This window comes from Alternaria novae-zelandiae (assembly GCF_023758075.1).
Source record: "Alternaria novae-zelandiae strain BMP 2774 chromosome Unknown scaffold_9, whole genome shotgun sequence".
In the NCBI taxonomy this organism is placed as follows: domain Eukaryota; kingdom Fungi; phylum Ascomycota; class Dothideomycetes; order Pleosporales; family Pleosporaceae; genus Alternaria; species Alternaria novae-zelandiae.
The window spans coordinates 1,323,896-1,346,196 of record NW_026056969.1 but is presented as its reverse complement, the minus strand read 5'-3'; the positions used below and the strand labels follow the sequence as shown (position 1 = coordinate 1,346,196).

General features: G+C 53.4%; 9 protein-coding genes across 9 annotated transcripts; 3 read left to right on the top strand and 6 right to left on the bottom strand.

The window, feature by feature from the left end:
- Window positions 1-1,547: 1,547 nt before the first annotated feature.
- J4E88_005347 (uncharacterized protein) lies at window positions 1,548-2,654 on the bottom strand (the record flags this gene model as incomplete). The annotated part of the gene is made up of 2 exons (XM_049398987.1): window positions 1,548-2,465; window positions 2,646-2,654. The coding sequence occupies 2 exons, from the start codon at window positions 2,652-2,654 to the stop codon at window positions 1,548-1,550; spliced, it is 927 nt and encodes a 308-aa protein (XP_049255667.1).
- A 2,176-nt stretch (window positions 2,655-4,830) lies between these two features.
- Window positions 4,831-5,559, bottom strand: J4E88_005346 (uncharacterized protein; the record flags this gene model as incomplete). The annotated part of the gene is made up of 3 exons (XM_049398986.1): window positions 4,831-4,964; window positions 5,014-5,260; window positions 5,308-5,559. The coding sequence occupies 3 exons, from the start codon at window positions 5,557-5,559 to the stop codon at window positions 4,831-4,833; spliced, it is 633 nt and encodes a 210-aa protein (XP_049255666.1).
- Window positions 5,560-7,124: 1,565 nt separating this feature from the next.
- SSN3 (cyclin-dependent protein kinase) lies at window positions 7,125-8,384 on the bottom strand (the record flags this gene model as incomplete). The annotated part of the gene is made up of 2 exons (XM_049398985.1): window positions 7,125-8,202; window positions 8,248-8,384. The coding sequence occupies 2 exons, from the start codon at window positions 8,382-8,384 to the stop codon at window positions 7,125-7,127; spliced, it is 1,215 nt and encodes a 404-aa protein (XP_049255665.1).
- A 934-nt stretch (window positions 8,385-9,318) lies between these two features.
- J4E88_005344 (uncharacterized protein) lies at window positions 9,319-11,132 on the top strand (the record flags this gene model as incomplete). The annotated part of the gene is made up of 4 exons (XM_049398984.1): window positions 9,319-9,414; window positions 9,461-10,121; window positions 10,175-10,878; window positions 10,941-11,132. 4 exons carry the CDS (start codon window positions 9,319-9,321, stop codon window positions 11,130-11,132), a joined length of 1,653 nt encoding a protein of 550 aa, XP_049255664.1.
- Window positions 11,133-11,532: 400 nt separating this feature from the next.
- On the top strand, window positions 11,533-12,766 carry J4E88_005343 (uncharacterized protein; the record flags this gene model as incomplete). The annotated part of the gene is made up of 2 exons (XM_049398983.1): window positions 11,533-12,672; window positions 12,731-12,766. The coding sequence occupies 2 exons, from the start codon at window positions 11,533-11,535 to the stop codon at window positions 12,764-12,766; spliced, it is 1,176 nt and encodes a 391-aa protein (XP_049255663.1).
- A 924-nt stretch (window positions 12,767-13,690) lies between these two features.
- J4E88_005342 (uncharacterized protein) lies at window positions 13,691-15,638 on the top strand (the record flags this gene model as incomplete). The annotated part of the gene is made up of 6 exons (XM_049398982.1): window positions 13,691-13,696; window positions 13,749-14,103; window positions 14,151-14,233; window positions 14,281-14,551; window positions 14,598-14,629; window positions 14,676-15,638. The coding sequence occupies 6 exons, from the start codon at window positions 13,691-13,693 to the stop codon at window positions 15,636-15,638; spliced, it is 1,710 nt and encodes a 569-aa protein (XP_049255662.1).
- Window positions 15,639-17,291: 1,653 nt separating this feature from the next.
- J4E88_005341 (uncharacterized protein) lies at window positions 17,292-17,788 on the bottom strand (the record flags this gene model as incomplete). The annotated part of the gene is made up of 3 exons (XM_049398981.1): window positions 17,292-17,312; window positions 17,358-17,696; window positions 17,762-17,788. 3 exons carry the CDS (start codon window positions 17,786-17,788, stop codon window positions 17,292-17,294), a joined length of 387 nt encoding a protein of 128 aa, XP_049255661.1.
- Window positions 17,789-19,423: 1,635 nt separating this feature from the next.
- Window positions 19,424-20,133, bottom strand: J4E88_005340 (uncharacterized protein; the record flags this gene model as incomplete). Its single annotated transcript, XM_049398980.1, has 2 exons — window positions 19,424-20,083; window positions 20,125-20,133. The coding sequence occupies 2 exons, from the start codon at window positions 20,131-20,133 to the stop codon at window positions 19,424-19,426; spliced, it is 669 nt and encodes a 222-aa protein (XP_049255660.1).
- A 488-nt stretch (window positions 20,134-20,621) lies between these two features.
- J4E88_005339 (uncharacterized protein) lies at window positions 20,622-22,190 on the bottom strand (the record flags this gene model as incomplete). Its single annotated transcript, XM_049398979.1, has 5 exons — window positions 20,622-20,644; window positions 20,694-21,755; window positions 21,807-21,826; window positions 21,881-21,975; window positions 22,155-22,190. The coding sequence occupies 5 exons, from the start codon at window positions 22,188-22,190 to the stop codon at window positions 20,622-20,624; spliced, it is 1,236 nt and encodes a 411-aa protein (XP_049255659.1).
- Between the last annotated feature and the right edge of the window lie 111 nt (window positions 22,191-22,301).

The following is a 22,301-nucleotide window of genomic DNA, read 5'->3' as shown; positions in this document are numbered from 1 at the left end:
TGCGAGAAGAAATTCGCCCGACTGGACACGTATCAAAGGCATGGAAGAGTTCATCGAGAGGACGCGAAGCGTTTCCCATGCAAGCATTGCAAGAAGTATCGAGGAAGGAATGGGTTCAAACGCAAGGATCATCTCACTCAACACATCCGAAATTATCACCACATCGGCGAAGACGATCAGGTCGCCAGTTTTCATCGCAAGTGGTGCCCGAAGAAAGACTGTACTGAGTCGAAACCTGTCGGAGCACATCCTAAAGACACAGGTATCTTTCCATCGTGGAAAGAATGGGTCAAGCATGTGCGTACCGTGCACGACGAGTCGGAATTCTCATGCCCACAGCCTGGCTGTGACCGCGTCAACGGCAAGGGCTACTTTCGTCCAGCGGACCTCCGGACCCATCTACGCAAAGTTCATGGCATGGACGGCTCTTTGGACCGAGGCATTTGGAACGACTTGAGCACGGGCTTTGAATCCTAAGTTTGCGGTCACTATTCGAACGCGCGCAAGTTACGTGTACGCCTTATCTCGTCACTGTGCAATTGGGGAACAACATTTCCTTGGTCATTCACTTTCTAGCGTACCAGAACCCACCAAAAACACTTGGAAAGAAGAGAAGGCGAACACACGAGAGCCATCCTTGGAAAAGCCCAAAAACATGTAACGACACTCACGCCTCACGCCTTATCTCCTTTCAATCACACCTAAACAGCAACAAGTAACATCAACCATGTATCTCCATATCCCCTTACATAAATTGAATACAACCTGTCTTTCCTTAGCAACATGTGCCACAATGCGCAACGTGACCATGATGAACATATAACTCACCGCAAAGGTCACTTTGATCTCCTTCACTCATCGTACGCATTAAGGACACGCCAGCCCTCTACCGCCAATAGCTGCGCAAACGCATCTTCTCCTCACCACACCGCACTCTGCACATCAACCCACTCGCACAACCTCAAAAGCCACTAAAAATAAGAAACACCCGGAGATCTTCCTCGCCCCTTCGCCATGTATTCAAATAATCCAGAACAGGCCCACAAGGTAGTGTGTCGGCACTACAAATCCTCGGCGATGCCCGCTAGAATGCCCGTCTGGCAGGCTTTAAAAGGCCTAAAACCAATATCATTATTATTATCAAGACCACGAACAAAATGAAGAAGCAGAAATCATATGTATCTATAAACTACTGCAGGGGGATATCTCATGCCATTTCTCCATACATGCACCGACTACTGATGTAGTCTCAGATAGATATCCGTAAGAGACCATGTGAGAAGAACTCCACTAAATGGCAGGCTAATCCTAGCCCGCTGAAGACGAATAAAACTCCGAATGATGCCATAGCCCATGAAAACCATAAAGAGAAGTAGAGGCAGTCGTACTGCCATACTGCCATGTCGCTCGTGCAGAAATAAAAACTGCATCATGCCAGATGCAAGCATTAACGCTAATCATGTGAACCGAAAAGAAAAGCCCGCCGGATATGTCCTGAAGGACGAAAAGAAAACAAGTCGTGACACCAAGCGCATGGTGTTCATGTCTCACTGCAACTTGAACAACGTGACCACAGCCAGACAGCCAATAGCGACCAGGGTACCCGTGACCTCTGGCCTCCTAAGAAATGTCTTGAACGGGTCACCCGCCTTCATCACATGTCCGATAACAGCGACATTTGTATCAACGAGAGGCTCTTTTCGGGTCGGACTCGACATCTTGGGTTCGGGGTGAACTGAGGGTGTCGCTTCCATGCGCGCCATATCTGTGCCTATCGACTCATCCAGCTCATCTACAAGTGTCGCGCAGAGGCGGAAGATGTTCTTGGCTTCTTCGATGATGTCGACGCGCTCGTCGGGTGTGAAGAGGGTCTCCGCAGCGAGAAGTTGGGTTTTGAATTCCGCCTTTATGTCTTCTCCGTCGTGGGGTCCGAGGAAATGCCAGAATGACAGGCCGCGCTCTTCTAGACTCGGCGCTTCGCCGTCTTGCTCTGGCCAGAAGCCTGGAGGTGCTTTCAAGAGCATGCTTCGTATCCAGCGGCCTCCGGAGAAGACGGCCATGTAGAAACACCACGCATAGCTGACTAGCGTCCAAGGCTTCTCATTCACGCTCTTGCGGATGTGTGTGCAGAAATCGGCGACCTTGTCTCCGGGGTACTTTGCTAGCAGGACTTCGAGGTCTGTGGGGTGTACTCCTAGCAGATACTCGAGATCCCTCTTCAACCGACTCGACCGTATCAAACCCCTCGGTCTCAGCGCTTTCAGAAAAGCAGCGAGTTGTGGAGAAGGCGGTGTCGGCGCACCCAGTGTGGAAGTGAAGAGCGAGGGTGAGTCGTACGGGTTCACGAGGAGATACGAGAGCAGTGGCGAGAAGGGCGGGGAAGCGGGTTCAGAATCGACTGCGGGGTGTGTGGAGGCGGTATGTGAGGCTGGGGCATGGTCGCGCAGCAGATCCGCCCACAGTGACTCGAAGGTGAGGAAGATGTGGGCGAAATGCAGCAGGCCGGTTGCGTACAGTGTGGCGTCTGTCGTGTAAGGCGGGAGCGCAAGCGGCAAGCGCGAGGTTATGAGGCGGTTAAGGTTTGTATGCAGAGAACTGGATGTGTATTATTAGCATCGTGGCCTGGCTCTAGAGTGATACAACACCAGGATCATACCGTGTAGCAGCGTTGATCTCTCCCGAGAGCGAGACTGGCAACCTCGGCGCGGCGTCTCTGGCGTCGTCCCGCAGCGCATGTTGCTGCCTCTCCAGCATCGTGGGCTACAAGGCGAGTGCAGTGTGGTATGTCGTGGTGATTGAATAGTCGGGGTCGTAATGTCGATCGATTGCAGTCAATTCGTCGAAAATTGGCGGAAACAGGAGGAAGGCGCAACCTTAAAACCCGGTAAACATGCGTAGACTCTGGCAAGCACGCGCGAGACCCACGAGGAAGGTGCAGCCAGGGAAGGCAGGAGGGCTAGACTCTCTCGTGCCTGTCGCTCGTGTTAAACCCACGCGGAGATGGATCCGCCACGCCCCTCACCCGCCGTGCTTGCCTGTATCTCTGGTCGCAGGGCGGACAAAAGCACGCCTTTAGTGGGGGCTCCGAGTGGCTTGCCCGTCGCGCGTTGCGGCTCTCGCTGCGTGCGAGGCAAGATTCGAGGCCATGGTGGCGTTCAATGATGCAATCCGTCCACTGGCGCATGGCCGTTATGCAGGGATCGCCCGCCCATGACCGACTTCCGTCGCTGATCAAAATGCCGATGTTCTGCAAACGCTGTTCTCGAAACGAGGGATGGAAAAGTGAATTGACAAGAGTGGGTTAAAGAGGATCTCGCTGATGGTTATGGGTCAGATGGAGACCATGGGGGTTTTTGTCGTGTCTTGTAGGACCGATTGTGCTTCGCGATCCGCGGAATTGCCGCCCGCAGGCACCGATCGCGAGACCCCGTGCAGTGCATGAGGCTGAACTATCGTTCGCGACACCAAATATGAGGCTTGTATAGCTGGGCATTGACTAGAAATTATTTGATTTTTTACTTTTCCAACATGTTTACTGACTCTTGTATCTAGGAGTACTCCAAGACTTTCGGCCCGATCTTATCTAGGGCTCCAGTTTACTTCTCAGGGTTTAGACGACGCTTGTGTATTGGTTTTGCAAAGACTCTGGTCTCGCCTTCTGCTATGCTCCTAATCTCTCGTGAGGTCACGAGATGTGTCCGCAGATAACATTCATCCCGAGGTCTCCGGCATCCCATAGCACAACCCCTTGTGGGCTCGCGCTCGAATTTGAAGTATTTTCGCGAGGAACTTTGGGTGTGTACATTGGTGGGTTGGTAAGTCGATAACGGTGGTTTAGCACAACCCCTCTTCACTGCCCGCATCCCCTTCCTTTCTCACATTCCTCTCCTCAAACTCTTCCCCAAGCGCGTAGTCCGCTTCTAACCCCATCTGCATCCTATTCCCTTTCAGCGTCCTCTTCACTTCGCAATCCAGCGCACTTAGAGCAGCTTCCCTACTGCTTTTCCCGTGAACCTTCTTCAAGACCAACTTATCCGCATTCCTAGTCAAGCTCGCACTCCATAATCCCTTCTTACTATATTTAAACCACGTTGGCTTGGCACGGAAAGTGCAGATGGTAGTTGATGTGCCGGGGTACAAAAGGAGAGCGTTAGCTTTGATTGAGTCGGCGAGCTGTTCGTAGTCTGGACTGGCAACTTTACTGAATAGGACGCCAGCAACAGTACTTAAGAAACCGCGTGTGCTGAGGACTGTGGTCCAAGTGAATGCCGTATCGTTTGGGGGCATTCTGGATTGCGATTAAGTCTCTTGTCGACAAAGTCTGGAATAGATTCATGTCTGAAATACCCTCCTAACATGGCGCCTGAACAAACAACCATCATGGCTAGCTTTCATTGTTTGACATAGCAAAAGTTGGAGAACCTTCATGCTCAGTCCATGAGGTCTTTCGCAGTGGCTGACACAGCAACGTTTGAAAGGGGGAAAGCAGCTCAAGAAGTTAATTTGTAACCAACCCTTTGCATTTCGTCTAACCATAACCAAGAGGCTACACCATAGCATTGCCCAACAGTATCTCAACATGTGCTAGCATAGCCGACCACTTGAATCGGTCATCGAGAAGAGAACACCAGAGGTGTAGTCAAGACCAATGATATGACCAGGCATGCCTGACAGGCGGCAGCACATCTCCAAGTAGACAAAGTATGTGCGAAATGAGATCCGTCGACAGGGTATAGCGCCAAACAAGGTGGTGAGGAAAGGAGACGCTGTCGTGAACATCGTTACGCCGGCGGCACGCGAAGCGCAGTGTCACGTTGGAGCGTGAGCGTTTCAGACTCGCTTCCAGTCGAAGTTGACGTCCTCGCGCGCCTGGACTTCGCCAACACTGGGGTCACTGCATACAGGCGCCCAAACTTGAGCCTCGAACTGCCCAGCCGCAATGTTATTGCCAAAGAACGAGTAGTCTGTGAGTGTCAGCACTGATGCCCTCGAGCTACGACGCGTTGAACTTACAGCAGTAGAAGCGACCCGGCCAATTAACGCCGTCGTCGCAGTGTCCAAGAGCACAGCCAAGACGTGTACTGTTGCGCCACACCATCTGCGTGAAGTGACCCCATGCTGCATCAAAGTGTGGGTTGTCGTAGGGGTACTTGGTCTCCTCTTCATGCCAGCCGTGCGTGGCAGTGCGGGCAAACTCGATCCAAGCGTCGTAACCGTCAGGAGGTGGGTTTACGGAAGAGAGGTTACTGCCGGAGCGTTTCTGTTCATGTCAGCTGTGCCATGCCTGTCATCGTGCCAACTACGTACGTGTTCAGGGTCCTTTGGACACTCTTCAATGTCAGCCCGCGCGGCGTCGGCAAGCTCAGTGTCCCAAATAAGGTCCTGCGCACAATGCAATTTGCGCCAGTACCAATGAGCTCGCATGACGGCGCTAATGAAATTTGGGTCGTCCTGGTGTGGAGCGTCATCGGCGACGAGATCTCGGTGCTTGATCTCGTGCCTAGGGGCGGCGAAAGCAGTAGCTGCCGTGAGAGCTAGGAGTTTGGCGAAGAACTTCATGGCTAGGTTCTGAGATAGTTGGTCGTCGGTATGTAGGAGAGTGGCCTAGGGAGAGGTGCAGTTGATAGAGGTGAAAGGATAGCAAGTGCAGCTGAGATGCCAGGCACTGGTCCGAGGCGAATAAACGAAAGGCAATCTAAGGAGCGAAAATAGGTTGAACGAGTGACGAAGTAAGAAGGAAACGAGGTCGCTGGGGTTTATATGGTCAAAGACGTGGGCTGACGTCTACCATGGCGTGTTGTTGATGGTTGCGCCTGGCTTCACGTACTAGCGCCGCAAACAGACGATTGCGGAAGGCGCACCAACCAGCCGGGTGCCTACTTCAAGAGAGGGCAGTCCGGCATTGAGCACCGTTGACGGTGAATGATGAGCAGAGGCAGCAGACCTGCTGCAGCGGTCGTTCGTGTAATCTCAGCCGGGGTAGACGAGAGGTAGGACAAGCCCGTTGCGCTTCGCAGACGCCAAGTGGCGGTACAGGCCTGCTACTCGATTAGTCTCTTCACTGCGTTGCCACTACCCTGTTGCGAACTTACTTGAAGGTATCACCAAACGCTGACCACGAACTGGATGCGTGCGCGCCGTTCACACACCACTACCCCTCTACCGTGGCCTCGTGGAGCCCACTACGCTAGCTGTAATTCCATACATCGTTAGATCAACGCACAAAATAGACATGTGAAGGAGAACGGCAACACAGGCACGCAGGGTGGCGTTCGCGACGAGTGACTACAGCGGAGCCAGATGAGCATGCGCAGCGCGAGTTAGCATAGTCCCTCTATGGCAGGCTGGGATTGGTAGAAGAAGTAACAGAGAGACCAATATGTGGTATGAATGCCTAAATGATGATCTAGTCTAGCACCACCGTTGAGGCATGGCGATAGCATCGCCTCGGTCGTCCGACTCGGCCCAGGTGGTGTCAAAGACATTTTGGTCCTAGGAAACGTCGCACTTGTACTTGGTGGCTGCCGTTGACAGGACGTCTTTCCCTCGTTGTGTATGCGTTAGGGTAAGAGAGGCTGACTTGAATGTCTCAAGACCAACGCCGTCGCGATGAGGCAGCGTAGGTGCCAAAACGCCCCAGGATCCTTTTTGTACACTGTTCTGCTCCCAGTACGAACGGGAAAGCAGTTCCCAAGTACAGACAAGACGTACCATCAATTTCAAAGCCCATTACCAGGGTTTCGCGCAACCTGGATCCCACTAAACCGATACAGCAGGACAGTGTACTCGCACCTGCTCATCGAACGCGTTGCCCCTGCGTCGTCGTGGACCAGTTCATCGACTAATACTGGTACAGCATCAGATTCCCGCCGTGTTCGTGTCACACCAACATTAGGGCCGAGAGCGTCCCAAGATCCTCACCAAGACGCTTGTGTAAGATGGTGACTCGCACAGAGCCGTCTGCGCCGCCGAGGCCGCTGTTCATCGGTCCGGTCAGGTAACACCATGCCGACAACCAGGGATAAATTTGCCGCAACGACTGTGGCAGTACGTACACACGGGAAGCTGCATCGCATCGCCCGTACAGATCACAGCGCAGCACAACAGTGTGGTGTCGAGTCTCTTCATCCTTCCTTGAGACGTTTGGCGGGACGTCCAATGATTGAGTCGTCCGGAAGGCCACTCCTCTTAGTACCTGGTAGACTAGACGTGCGGATATCGTTGTCCTCCTGGCTGACCCTCCTGACGGGGTACTTGATCTTCGAGTCCTCGAAGCAGCTGTCGGCTGGTTTGCCGTGAACGGTGAAGTATGGATGTGACAGCGCTTTCTCCGCTGTGAGTCGTTTCTGGGGGTCGTACTCAAGCAGCTGTTTGAGCAGCGAGAGTCCTTCGGGTCCAGGTGTATCTGGTCCGGAGCCTATTGGATACTGGTTGTTGTTGAGGGTCTGGTGATACCATCGTTCTAAGCCATCGCCACCTTGAGGACGCGGAAATCGTGCAGCGTTGCCTGAGGCCAGGGACGAGAGCTGAGGATGTTCGGGCATGGCCGTCAGTAGCGGCCACCGGTCTTTGCTTGGCATGCCCATGATCTCGACTATCTTCTGCATCTGGTTGCGCTGGAACGGGACCGTCTTCTTACTGTCCATCTTTGCCTCCTCTCCTTTGAAGATGGGCCGCAGGGATAGCAGTTCAGCAAAGATGCAACCCACCGCCCACAGATCGACTGCAGGAGTATAGTGACGACTACCGAGAAGGAGCTCAGGTGCGCGATACCATATTGTCACGACGACCTTGTCGCCCGAGAAGAGTGATTGCAGCGGTTTGTAGAACAAGCGAGCAAGACCCAAGTCGCCTATCTTGACTTTGCCAGCACTGGTGACCATGATATTAGCAGGCTTGAGATCGCGGTGCATGACCCAATTCCGGTGCAGGTAGACCAGTCCCTGCAGCAGCTGATAAAGAATAGACTTGATGGTCGGTGCGGGTATCGCCTGCCGTTGGGGTTGATTATGGTGGTGAATGATCTGCAGTAAGTCGTGTTCGGCATATTCGAAGACGATGTAGATGCACTTGTCCTCCAGGATGATCTCTACGGTGTGCACGACGTTGGGATGTGCCAGCTCAGTACACAGCGCCATCTCGCGTATGGCTGATTGCGAAATGCCAGAGTATTGGAGTTCGCCTTCTTTGTCCGGCTTGAACCTGGGCGCATTAGCAGATACGGCGGTCAAGGTCCGCTCCACCTACTTCTTGATGGCGAACTCGCCGGTGCGGCCATTCTTGCCCTCGGCTTTGTACACGCGTCCATAGGTACCGCTGCTGATGAAGCCGACAATCTTGTAGCGCTCTGTGACTCGCTTCTTGTTATTGTAGCCAGTGAACATGGCATCAACGGAATCTAGCGGGTCTTCAGGAACAGGTTTAGTACTCGCTCTTAGGGGCTAATGTAGAAATGATAGCTCGGAAGATGCAGCAGGGTCCAGCAACGTCAACAGAAGGGGGTGATGCGGACACGAACGGCAATTGCTGACGGCAGGAACAACAATCACGCAGGCAGTGGCGTTCAGCCAGGAGGCGCCAGATGAGGCAACGTGAAGCGACGGTGACTTGAGGGGAGGCTGGACGGGGAAGGACACGCGAACATACAGGAGAGGATGACTGATGGACACGCAGAGAAAGCAGAGGCGTACCGTCGGGAGCTGTCGCAGTGCTGTTCTTGCGCGATGGGGCTCGGGCGGATGCCGCAACAGAAGCCGACGAGGCCGGCGGGGAATTGGAGCGCTGGCTCATGCTTTTGCCATCTGCCTCAGCCTCTCGTTTAGCTGACGTCTCCACGCCCGACGCGGCCGTAACGCGTCCACGGAACTATTCCGGTGAGTCCTGCACGTGTGGGACGCGGTCCGAGACGGCGAGCTTCGGTGTCGATAGATGCGCAGAATGTGTAGGATGTCTGGTTTGAGGTTCAGAGGGTCTCTGGGTTGAGAAACAGGTTCCAATCATGTCTCGATGGAGCCTACCAAGTATGGCTCCCCGCAGAGCCTCAGTCTTGGACCCAACCACTTGCTTCGGCCAGTCGTCGTCCAAGCTTCACATGCCACCACCGTGAAACCTCAAGCTTCATAGCAGCCCCGGAACCTCCATGTCTATGCGGTGATAGTCAGACCCTTATCGCTCTTATCTGAGCGGCCTGAACAGGTAGGCGCGGTGCAGCATCGTCATCGCGATGTCACGTTCTACGAGGCGGCTGACACGTCCAGGAAGCTACAACGGCGCCCCAAACCTCACACCTCACCTCTACCACGTAACGTTGACCCCACCATGGACCCGCGTTCGTGGTTCAGCAGCCTGACGGGCTACTTTGTCTACATCCTGTCCATTGCGACTCTCGGCCCGCTCCTCTTCGGCTTTCACCTGGTGGGTCCCAACGTCATGCTTGCTGGCGCATAGCTAACACGCCCAGTCTGAGCTGAACGCGCCCGAAGATGTCATCCGCTGTAAACGCAAGTCCATCACGTCGGCCGTCGCTGGCCCGAACCTCCCGCAATGCATCGAGATGAGCCCAACCGAATGGGGCGTCGTGGGATCGCTGTACACACTGGGAGGTCTGGTAGGAGCGCTTTCAGCAGGGCCAGTGGCAGGCAAATACGGCCGCCTCAGGTCTATGCAGCTATTCTCCATCTTCTTCGCCGTGGGCCCAATCTTCGAGGCGCTGAGCCCAAACATTGGAGTCATGGCGTTTGGACGGCTGTTGTCAGGAGTCGGCGCAGGCGCGGCCGTCGTCATTGTGCCCCTCTACATCTCTGAGATTGCACCGCCGGGCGAGAAGGGCTTCTTTGGTGCCTTTACTCAGATCGGGTGCAACGTGGGCATTCTGATCACGCAGTTGCTGGGCTACTTCTTGAGCCACGACTCTTACTGGAGGCTCATCTTGGCCATTGGAGGTGTCATCGGTGCTGTACAAGGCGCCGGGCTGCTGCTGTCGGTCGAGAGCCCAAAGTACATCGCAGAGCAGGGTAATGTCTCGCTCGCGAAGAAGACTCTGCGCAAGATCAGGGGAGAAGATGCAGACATTGAAGACGAGATGAACGATTGGGGAGTCTCCGGCTCCGGCAACGTCAGTGGTACGTTGGTCTAAGCCTCTTAATTGATGGACAACATGCTAATATCTTTCCAGAGGAGGAGCAGACGCTACTGAGCAACGAAGATGGGTCGGCTGAGGCGAGGCCCAAAGAGTCAGGCAAAGAACAGACGCTGAGCATTATGCAAGTCTTCCGCCATCCCGACTACCAAAAGGCCGCTATTGCCGTCGTCATGGTCATGCTCGCCCAGCAGTTTAGCGGCATCAACAGCATCGTCATGTACGGCGTGTCGCTCCTAGCAGGCTTGCTCGAGTCGAACTCCGCGCTGCTCAACCTTGCCGTCTCAGCGCTCAACATCATCGTCACCGCCGGCTGCGCGCCCCTTGCTGACAAGCTGGGTCGCAAGGTCTGCCTGCTCAGCTCCCTTGCCATCATGGGAACGAGCTCGCTGCTACTTGCTATTGGCATCATCAAGTCGATCTCTGTTCTTTCCGCAGTCGCTGTCCTGCTGTTCGTGTCTGGCTTCGCTGTTGGTCTTGGCCCGGTGCCCTTCATCCTAGCGAGCGAGCTGGTGGGCCCGGATGCCGTCGACGCAACACAAAGTATCGCGCTCGGAGCCAACTGGATCGCTACATTCATCGTGGCACAGTTCTTCCCGCTGGCAAGCGCAAAGCTGCACGGATATGTCTACTTCATTTTCGCGGCACTCTCGGCGTTCTTCTTCGTTTTCATTACGTGGTTTGTGCCCGAGACCAAAGGCAAGAAGAACGCAGACGAGGTTTGGGGTAGAGAGCGTCGGGTGGACTGATTCATGCGATGTTAAAGGGTTGACGGGGCTGACTTTGGCGATTTTGGTACAAGGTCGAGCTGCCCGCTACGTCACCGGCAAAGCGCCTTCGCGCAATTTCTTCACAATCCAAGCCAGTTCCCTCTCTACGTAGTGGTCATCTCGAAAATGCCGAAGATCCTGAAGCCGCATTCTTGGCCGAATCAGCAATTGCCTGGGATGCACAGAAAGAGGCACTTTCGAACGCAAAGCTGAGGGCAATGTAAGGCATTTGTTCGCATGTGAAGGAAAGAGGCTCTGTAGTCAGAAAATCGAAATTCTTGAGTCACATGTTCCTCCCGAAAACCAGCGGTGCAATTGCTCCAACTTGACGGGTAGGCAGCCAGCCGAGTCGGGGAAATAATCGTCGGAAGCGTCTACTCCGATTCCTAATTGCTGACACAAGTGGTGTGCTTAGTGATTTTGCGCAGCCGCGGCTAGAAGGCGGCGGGTCCGAGCAGCGGCTTCGGATATGTCATTCAGTCATTCGACCCCACTGGCGCTGGAGAGTACCTCACGCCTTCAGTCTCACTTGCGATGCGATTGCAGTACTAGAGCTACTACCCTGCCCTTTCACTTGTCATCTGTGCTTTTTTATGTGCCCGCTCCAACATGCCCTCCTCCAACATGACTGCATTCCCGCCGCATTTCTCACCACACCTCTCGAGCGCCGGCCGAGACGGCTTCGACTTCCAGACGTCACAGCTCGAGGGAGAGACGCCAGAACGGGTCGCAAACGGCGATGAACACCACAGCCCGCCGCCCTCGATAATATCGCCCGCCTTCACGCCTCCAGCGACACCGGGAGTCTCGACCCCCTCGCGGCCCCGGCCACCCCGCTCCATACCAGTCGATACCTCAGTGCGCACCGACACGCCGCGGCCGGACCTCCTGCCCAAGCTGCCCACGGTCGAGTGCGAAGTGCGTGCGCGGATACCCACAACCACAGGGCATGAGATGTGGCTGCACGTGTATAGGAACAGCGTAGACACCAAGGAGCACCTGGCAATTGTCTTCGGGAGCCAAATACGCTCGAGATCGCTGGATGCAGAGCGACCGGGAGAGACGGAGCTAGACCGCATGACAAGAGGCGCATACGTAGGACGCCTGTACCCTGGGAGAACCAGCTCGCGAGTTGAGCAGCTCAAGAGGCAGGAGGGCGTCCCCTCGAAGCGCAAGCCCGACGCCGACTCGGCGCACGTGGATAAGAGCAACGGCCTGTTGTCGCCAGCCTCTGCATCCTCATCCGAGAACGGCGACGTGCAGCCGGCTTCTTCACTAGAATTGCCTATGGTTCGCATACACTCCGAATGCTACACCGGCGAGACTGTCTGGTCTGCGCGCTGCGACTGCGGTGAGCAGCTCGACGAAGCCGCGCGGCTTATGGCCGATCCTACTCTGTCACCTTCTGGTGGTGCTATCATCTATCTCCGACAGGAGGGTCGTGGAATTGGTCTAGGCGAAAAGCTCAAGGCATACAATCTGCAAGATCTAGGCAACGACACATACGAAGCAAACATCATGTTACGGCATCCTGCAGATGCGCGAAGCTACGGCTTGGCCACGGCTATGCTCATGGATCTGGGCCTGGACGGAGACAGAGGGATTAGACTTTTGACCAACAACCCAGATAAAGTCCATGCTGTCGAGGGGCCGAATAGAGAAGTCGTTGTGAGGGAGCGCGTCGCCATGATTCCGCTTGCGTGGAAAACAGGCGGCATGAAGGGCATCAAGAGCGAAGAAGTAGAGAAGTATCTTAGTACCAAGGTGAGCCCACGCCAGATTGCGACACTTCGAGATGCAAAATTTGCTGACAATCATGCAGATCGAAAAGTTCAAGCACATGTTAGATCAGAAATAATGGCATTTAGATGGTTGACATCGTATTCCTCAGTTTCCGTCGCATCCGATAATGTGATCTGCTAGACGATCAACGGCGCTGACGTGGGGCGCAGAAGACCGCTCGGCCGCTCTGAAACCACTAAAATAATCATAACCTGCTTCACCTCACCGCGCCGCATCTGCGACCTGCGCCCCATCCTTCGCTTATCCTTGATTTTCAGACTCTCTTCGCGTATATAGCGGGTCGTCCATGGTCTTGGTTACGGCCATCATCCCGACAGCATGGCGAGCCCGCGAGACGACGCTGCGGAGAACCCCTTCCTCAGTCCAGCGGATGGACGCAGCATGAGGAGCTTCACCGCCGACTCCAAAAGTAAGGCGACCCCCCTGATTTGTATGCGTGAAATACTCAATTCGGTTAGACAGTTCGAGGAGCATGCTGCCACTTTTATACACCCAAGGCCTACTTGAACCACAACGAAGCGGATATTCAATAACACTACTATTGACGTCATTATACTCGACTTTATGTTCGGCCTTGTTCTTCATCGTCGCCTTGATACAGCCAAAGTATGGACATGTCGTATCAGCACGTGGGCGATTTTCCCCTTCCTCGGCGGCGCTATTGACGGCTTTCATCGCCAAGACTGTCGAGCTATCGTTCGTGATGGTATTCTTGGCGTTCATAGGGCAGGTCCTGTCGCGAAGAGCTATTCAGCAGAAAGGCATCAACTTGGCTAGTGTGTCGATGCGATCCTGGATCCTGTAAGTCGGCCGCGTTTCTGGCCAGCGCTCACGTTGGCTGATTTTGGAAAGTCAACCAGGGAAATTATTCAGCGGGTGGCACAGCGTCAGGGTCGCTGGCTTCAGTGTATTGGGAGTACTCTCACTGATTACGGCCATTCTCTCTCTACTATATACAACCGCTGCAGGTGCTCTTGGTATGCCAGTACCCTTGGTCTTCTATCACGAGTCGCTAACACATCTCAGTGCAACCACAGCTACGCCTCCCACCCTGGGAGCATCAAATGCTTGCTGGTCAAGTAGATGGCGACTTCTCCAGCACCCTGAAAGCTGATAAAACTTGTCTCACTGCCTGGCCTGACGTCGGCGACACACAATGGGGCGGTAGCACATGTCTCGCCATGAAGTGGTCTTCGCTCTGTGGCCGCAATTTCATCAAATACATGTCCGCATGGGACGATCAAGCAGCTGCAACAAACCCTGCTTGGATGTCTGAGCGCCTTCTGGAACGAAAGCCGATCAGTGCGTCGCTAGACAACAATGTCACCGTTACTACTGCGTGGCTTGATGATCATGATGTCGCAGCTGAGTCTGAGAAGGCAGGCAGGATAAGTCCGTAGCCGAAGTTCCTTAAATCTTACGTCGCTGACCTGGTATAGTCAACAACATCACTATAGCTGTCCCTCACCGAGGGATCCCGGCAGCAGCTCGCAATGTCCAGAATGACTTGCTGCAGCCAGAAGTAGGTAGATCATTCATGCCACATTCAATCCTTACTAATGATCCAAGGATCTCCATGATGGTGGCTCATACTCTATCCACGCTTCAGTCGCCAGCTTCGCACTCAACGCACTCTGTGTCAATGCCAAAGAGGAAGAGCTCGCTCCACTCATATATACCAATTGGCCCAATGCAATTCCGATGGAAGAAGGCTCGAAGTCAGTCAACTGGTGGCCAATCCTAGGATTTCCAGAAGGCACCAACACGAACAATAAAACGGTGCTTGATGATGTATTTGGATGGAAGGACGAGACGGAAGATCACTCGCGTGCTAGACCAAGTGAGTCCGATCCTCTGCATGAATGATATTTACTAACGTCACACAGTTTTCCTCAAGTACCCGAAAGCAGGAAACACGGTAAGTGGGACTGTCCCAATCGGAAGAAGAAAGACTAATTGGATAGATCGCAAACCACACTCAAGTACCCTACGAGCTCGGCGACCGACCAGAAGTCTACCTGCTCGGCAAAGCACCCGACAACACCACCAAAGACTACTTCCTCTGCTCCATGAAAGCCGGTATCACAACCTCCTGCACTACACGCTACAACGCCTCATCCGGCGGCCAAAGCCTCGAAGCCGTCTGCGACGACGCAAACGGCAAGCACAGCGACGACTCCGCCATCCAACCCCTCCGTTCCACCGGCGACAGAACAGCCCTAGTAGGTTGGCGCGACCTAGGTTTCAACCTCCTCAACTCCCTGAGTCTAAACAACGGTGTTTTCGACGGCGACGCCTCAACAGCACGCATATTCACCCAACTCCAACTCACAGAGCCCAAACTTAACAAGACCTTACCGAGTCCAGCAGAAGCACTCCTAAGCATGACAACATGCACAGTCCTAGACCTAACCCAAAACTTCCCCTTCCAACCCTTCTCCCCCACCTCCGCCTCCGACTTCACCACCCCCCAGATGCAGTATTTCAACGCTTCCGTCCGTGTAGCACAGTACATGTCCGGCGGCGAAAAGAGCTACCAGAAAGCGCTCCTTGTTGTTCTCGCCCTCACCCTCCTCATCAACATCTTCATCCTGATCTACTTCGCCGTTCTGCTGCGCATCAAACTCATCACGGATCTGTGCGAGCCGCTTGTCCTGTTTGTCCTTGGATACCATTCTCCGCCCGCGGATGGGTTGTTCCAGGGGAGGCCGCAGGAGGGGCCGCAGAAGAGGGATATGACGGTTGAGTGGATTGTTAAGAGGAAGGGGGAGCAGTTGGTTGTTGTGGGGATGGGGGAGAGGGATGGGGAGTTGGAAGGGGAGGGGAGGGGGAGTGGGGGGGTTGGGGGGTGGTTTAGGATGAGGAGGAGAGGGGGGGATAGAGGGGAAGATAGGGAGGAGGGGTCGCCGGAGGGGCTTAGGCCGTAGCAGACAGGGATGTGAAGATTGCTGCCTTGCCGTTCTTTTTCAACTGCGTACAATCCATCTATCTTTATCCAGACGGTTTCCTGTTGCTGGCTGTTGGTCTGGTAGTGGCTGGTCCAGGCCGGTCTAGTTCACTCACGCCCCACTTTTGGCAAGTGTGGCTGAGCGCACGCCACAGACGTACGTCGTGCGCTTCCCCTTCAGGCTGGACTGCCGCCTGAGGATATACTTGCTGTTGTGCCGACACTTCCGGTACTCTTTCTTGTTACTTCTCTGCTGTTGACATTTGCACAGTCTTCGGCTTTTCGACACGAATCTGAGAGTGTGGCGGCACAAGTACGGTCTCACCTTGGAGTTACCACGACGATCTCGTATACCAAAGCACAGATTGAGTGATCAGCCCGAACCAAAGCCAAGCCCCAGTCTGAGTCAATAGCGTACTCTCTTCACGTACGGTTTCCGCCTGCCGCCTCCGATCAGCCTCGTTGCCGCCTGTCTACAACACATTACAGCGATCAAAGCTACGGTCAAAGCCGTCTTCTCAAGAAGCCGCATTCGATAGCAATATCTTGCTTCCCTCTCAATTTGTGGACGATAGAGCAATACCGCATCAATTCGAAGCGCTGGTCGAAATGTCTCAACCCTCCTCCGCCTACGCTCAGATTAACGGATTCTACGGCCCTGGGACATGGGCAGCATGGGTCATCACTCTAATCGCCTCATGGATACCCATTCTGCAGAACGATCACAAGCACAACCTACATTACATCGGATACGCATTATATACGAACTGGGCTGCGGTCGATCTCATTCGCCAATGGGTACCAGCTTTCGGCCATTACAAAGAGCTTGAAGAAGTAGATCATACTCAGGTGCAGAATCTTCTCGCTCCTTTTGCGGTGATGCATGCTGGTATCTTCCATGCATCTCTGCAACTCTGGTTATGCGCGTTCATCGCGAAGCAGAAGGATACGAATACCAAGAAGGAGATCGAACAGCGTCGCGGCTGCATTATCTACGGCCTGATCTTTCCCGGTCTAACGAGCATCTTCGTTTTGCCAACCCTCGCCGGCCTTATGGTAGAGCATAATGTGGTTGGATTCTGCATCGTCATGCTCACAGGTTGGCTGATTGTGGGCGCTCTTCCCCTTCAGGCTTCGTCTCATATCAGTTCGGGAACTACATTGATCATTTTGGGTATAGTTTACATTCCGGTGCATTTTGCCGCTATCATTTGGGGCGTCTTTAAGAGTAACGACATAGTATTGAGGACGAGGTGTTCCGTTATTCCGTGTGCTCCGCAGGCGATTGGGGATTGGGATCAAGCGTTTTCTTTGTTCGGTGCTTTGTTCTTGTTCGTGTACGAGTATCAGGATCTTATTATACACCTTACGAGAAAGGCATTTACAGGTGCTTGCGCAAGCGGGAAGCGATTGGGCAAGTGGCTAAAGTCGTTGGTCGTCTGAAAGGTTGCAATTCTCTCTATGCGTTCGATGATGTTACGGCTTTGCAGATTCATACAATCGAAATAACCAATCAGGAAGGATATATCATGTTACCAGGAAGAAGTCGGTATTTTCTTTCTAATTGGAGTGTGACTTAGGTGCTACGACCTCGTCGTTGCTACTGACTGCCCAGGTGATCCGCAAACGTGCCTCATGTGAGCATTCCCACCACCTAGCAAGGAATATAAATAGTACAATAAGAAGTCGACACGCTCACCGTCCCAGGATCCCTGCTACTAGTAACTACACCTTGAGTCTCCGCCCCATTGTAGTTAATCGAGCAAATCTCAAAGTGATTGCTCGCGCTGTTGTACGCAGTGTGGAACGTAACATCGCCCAGGGTATGGCAATCTCCTGCAGAGACGGTACTGGTAGCGCCATTGAAGTTTTCCACGTCGGCATCGTGGTTGTAGTAGACTATGTCGTTGTTGACGTCGTAGCAGTAGAGTGTTCCGCTGGTTAAATCGACAGGTGTTTGGTAGTAGCTGCCGCCGCCGTAGGTGTGCGAGGCTTGAGCTTCGACTTTGCAGCGGGTTACGCCGTCATCTTGGCGGAGCTGGGTGGAGGGTTAGATGGGTGGCTATACAAGGGTATCGCCTTGTGTTTAGAAGAGGCACTTACGGCGAGATTGTTGGTGGGTGCAGCCATTGTGGTCGTGATGGCGGTTGCGAGTACCATCGCAAAGGAATTTACTGAGAACCTGGGTTCAAGTAAGCGATGTGTGTACTGTGGGATTGGAATGCACAACATACTGCATGATGGCGATTTGCGTGTGTTGTTTTTTTCGTAGCTGAGATACTTGGTCGTGTGATTGTATTGGAGAGTGATACAATGTTGCTGTGAGATGCTTCATCAATTCGCGGTCGAGCACCTCCTTTTATAGCTGATCATGAAGCCAGCATTGCTCGAAATCGACGATCGATCCGACCTTTCCATCTCATATTATGCCACCTACGTCTTTCTCCCCCGTGAAACCCACTTTCCCCATAAAATGCAGCATACGTGATCTACACGGACTGAGCTTCTCCGTCGAGAGATCAAGTGGAAAGGTCACGCCGTCAGCCTTGCGGATCCAATGAGCATTGCTAGTTACCAAAGACTTGTATCAGCGAAGCCTGAGATGGAAGGTACAAAGGTTTCAACTCGTCAGAGTACACTTGACGTGGTAACGGGCAAGGAGATCTACATCTAGTGACATACTTCATCCTGTAAGGCCACCTGCTAGAACCTGGGATCGCCAGCCGTTCTAATGTACCACCCAGGTATTCGGTATAGCACGTGGTCGTTCACTCACTCCAATACTTGGTCCCTGTTCAATTTCGTCAGTAGAGGCCAGTGTGGTACGGCCCATGTACACTGTGTTGATCATGATAGTCTTGTTGGGAAAGCAACAAGCATCTCACAAGCAACACAAGCTTTCCATATCAAAAATGTCAGTACAGCCCGTTGTCCAATTGATCTGTTTAGTAGACTCCGTTCCGGCATTGGTTCCGCGAGTATACGGTCGTATAGAAGGGATCACCCGCTATTGCCGTTAGTATGCAGACAATGGCTGCATCCGACGCTAGCATGCCGTCCTAGATTCTCTGGAGAATTGTGGGTATGAGAAGTATCGCCGTTTGGGAAAGCGGCGTTCATGTCCGCGGCATGGCCTCCTGTAGTGTTGACTTTTCCATCGTAGCCTGGGATGTAGTGCACATAGCGTAACGTATGGCGAATGAAGTGACCCAGATACATGGATGAACATACGAAGTCTAGTTAGAGACCAGACATCTTTTGAAGAAACCAAAAGCCTTCCGAGTAAGGAACGTAGAACACTGGGATAAATTCCGCGATACATCGCGTAGAATCTAGCAAGGCTGTCTCGGGAATGCAGTCTCCACATATTCGCATAACTATCTGGTTCGAGTTTAGTGTACCTAGTATAGCGCCAAACTTGTCGAATCGGATACGGGATACGCAGATCCGATGTATCGGGTACATGCTAATTGATCCAGATAGTGATGCGTGACGTACCTCGCTGCTTCGTGGTTGATTTGATGCCCAATGCCGTTCAATAATGGCGATTACCTTCCTTCACTAAGCCTTATGCGAAGCAGCCGAGCGCCTCACAACTTCCGAAATTAGTATGCACCCACCCAATCAGTTCCTCTCGAATCAGAAGTATCGTCAACATAGGAACTTCACTATGCCGTGGAGACATCTGGAGACTGGCAAGACTAGAAAGAAGAACATTGACTTCGTTCCACCAGTAACAATGATCAGATTTCCGCCCAGGTGCCCTCACGCACACTCCTTAGCAACCTGCCCAAGGACCTTCTCATACTCCGCCACAGTCGTCGCCCCCACAAGCGTAAAGTCCCTCTTCCTACCCTCAAAAATAACATAAGGCACGCTATCCACTCCATTCCCGGCTTGTTCCCTTATCGCCGCTTTCGTCTCCCTCAACTCCTCATCGCTATCTTCCACCAACTTCACTGCTTCCTCTTCACCCAGCCCAGCCGCCATGCACGCCTTAACCAACGTTTCGCTACTCGACGGATGCGCGCGCTGCTCAAAATACAACGTATACAGCGCCTTCACCGCTTCCAGCGCAGCACCATCCTCTTTATTATTCTGCAACCACTGCAACACACGATGCGCATGCAACGTATTCGCCACCACCCCACCCCCAAAATCAAACTCAATCCCCTCTTGTTTACCCAAATCACGCATCACATTCATATACTTCTCCATGCGGTCTTCGCTGCCGTCGTACTTTTCGTTCTTGTACCATTCATATTTGTTGACGCCTTCTTGGGTGGCGTCGGGGTAGAGTTGGTAGGGTGCTAGTTTGAGGGTGAATGTTGCTGGGGAAGAGGGGTTGGTGGAGCGGTAGGCGGAGAGGGCTTTGGTGAGGCGGATGAAGCCTAGGTATGTCCTGTGGGAGAGTGAGGGATTGGTCTAAGAAGTGGTGGTGTGGCGCGGAGGGTGGGTGCATGTACCAGGGACATATTGTGTCGAGCGTGAAGGTAATTGTTGATTCGTAGGGCATAATGGATGTAGCATACAAAAGAGATTTGGAATTGGTTGCTGTTCGATTCGTAGAAATTCGCGGCCTGGAAGGATTGCTTCACGACACCCTGAAGATGTTCGCAAGGTTGCAGGGGTTCCACTGCTCCATGTCTCCGGCACACGTCATGCGGGGTGCGGCGGAAAGATCACCGCCTACTGCACGCTAATCCTCTCGAGCACCGTATGCTAGCAACCCCAAATACGAACAGGAGCTTTGCCACATAGAAATGCTCAACGTGCAATGGACGGTACCCAGAATAGGATTGAAGATTAGTCTGAACAATGCAAATACATGTGCTGATCGCTTAAATCTAGCACAGAAGTCTAACGTAAACCCCGAACGATGCTGTAAACGCAACACTGGCAACACCATGCTTCAACATGTGTGGCCTCGTAACCGCAAGGTGGGAGATGGGGGACTGAATCCCTAATTCAGTTTGACGTAGTTCCCTGAAATCTGATCAGTATATTCCCTCCCCACACGAATGAAAGTACGTACCTGGGAATTGTCCCTGCTTCCCCCGTACCTTTCCAATCCACCACTCGTTATCGTTCTGCGTTCTTGAAACGATTTCTATGACGTCGCCAGTCAGGAAACTTAGGTCACCTTCCGCTTGCGCCTCGTAGTCGTAGAGAGCCGTAACGGTTTCGGTCGCCGGAACACCGCTGAGACGTGATGGCTTCGGCTTTGGCGGTGGAGGCGCGCCCTTGGCTTTGGCAGCAGAGCCCCATGAGCCTGCTGATAGCGTCGGGGACTTGACATCTCCAGTAGCTGCAGAAGGCCCAGCAGAGTAGGGTGGAGGAGGCGTTTCCGTCTCTTCCGATATTGAGCTTCGACCTGCCTTGGCTTCCAGAGCTTTCGTTGCGTACTTTGACTGGCCTGGACGTGCGCCAGCGACACGAGCCCCACCCGTAGTCTTGAACTTCACAATGGAGATCTTCTCCGCTTCCTCCTGTGTGTCGCCACGCTTCTTCTGGTAAGCAGCCTCGATGTCCAGAGTGAGGTCGAAGTAGCCGATGTCGAGCCGTTGCATGCGCTCGTGTAGTGTGTAGAAGACGTTCAGTTGCATGTAGTAGAAAGACTGAAATAGAGGCTTGATGAACTCTCTTTCCAGCGTGAACAGCTTCGGTAGCTCGTCCTTTAGCAGATCATTGAAGTAGTTGTAGTCCTGTGTAGCCTGCTCCACATCGTTCTCGGCCTTGTACATGGCCTTCTCGTCCTTCAGCGTCTTGTCCTTCTTCTCTTCGAGCTTCTTGTATGCGGCGCGATGTCTGTCATAGTCGAGTTGCTTGTGGTCGCGCTTGGCGGCGATCTTTCGTACGGCCTTGATGATGACTAGCAGCTCGTCCGCCGGGCGAATAACCCGGGACTCTATCATCTCAAGTTCGGGCTTGAGTGTTTCCTGCAGTTCCCTGACGACTGTCTCGTACTGTTCGCATGCTTCTATGCCTGCTGTGTTGCCTTCGTCGAGGAATGAATCGGGATCTGACATTCGGCCGGAGATGGGCTTATAGATTTCGGCGATCGCTTTCGAGAACTCCATCTGATGTGAGAGCATGCCTGCGAAGTGGGTTAGGCGGAATCGCGTGGGGCTGCATGTTGTTTACGCACCATTTATGGCTTCGAAGTATCTGTCGCATGTTAGCCAGGGTCGCAACTAGGACTGTGTCGCAACAGGCGCATACTTCTTGGACTCGTCATGAAGCTTCTTGGTCTCCTTTTCCAGCTCCTGAAAGCGGCGTTCGGCATCGGTGTAGATGGGGTCCTTGGTGATTTCGCCCTACACGCTCTGTTAGCAAGGCCCAATCGTACCGGAAGCAGGCGCGTAGAGGGGTGAGCCCTTGGAGGCCTTCGCAGAATACGTACGAGGTTGAATCTTTGCTTGAAGGTTTGGGGCGCCTAAATCATCATGTTAGCACGTGTTGATGCCCGAAGGCCGTGTGAGGGCGCCTGTCGTACCCGGGTGACGGTCTTTGTTAGGCCTTTCCAACTCATGGTGGGGGTTAAGTCTGTAAGTCTGCAAGTCTGCTGGGAATTGATACACAGTAGGGATCAGGAGGCGCCGTGGAGACTGCAGATGTAAGCCAGCAGGAAGCAGCCGAACGA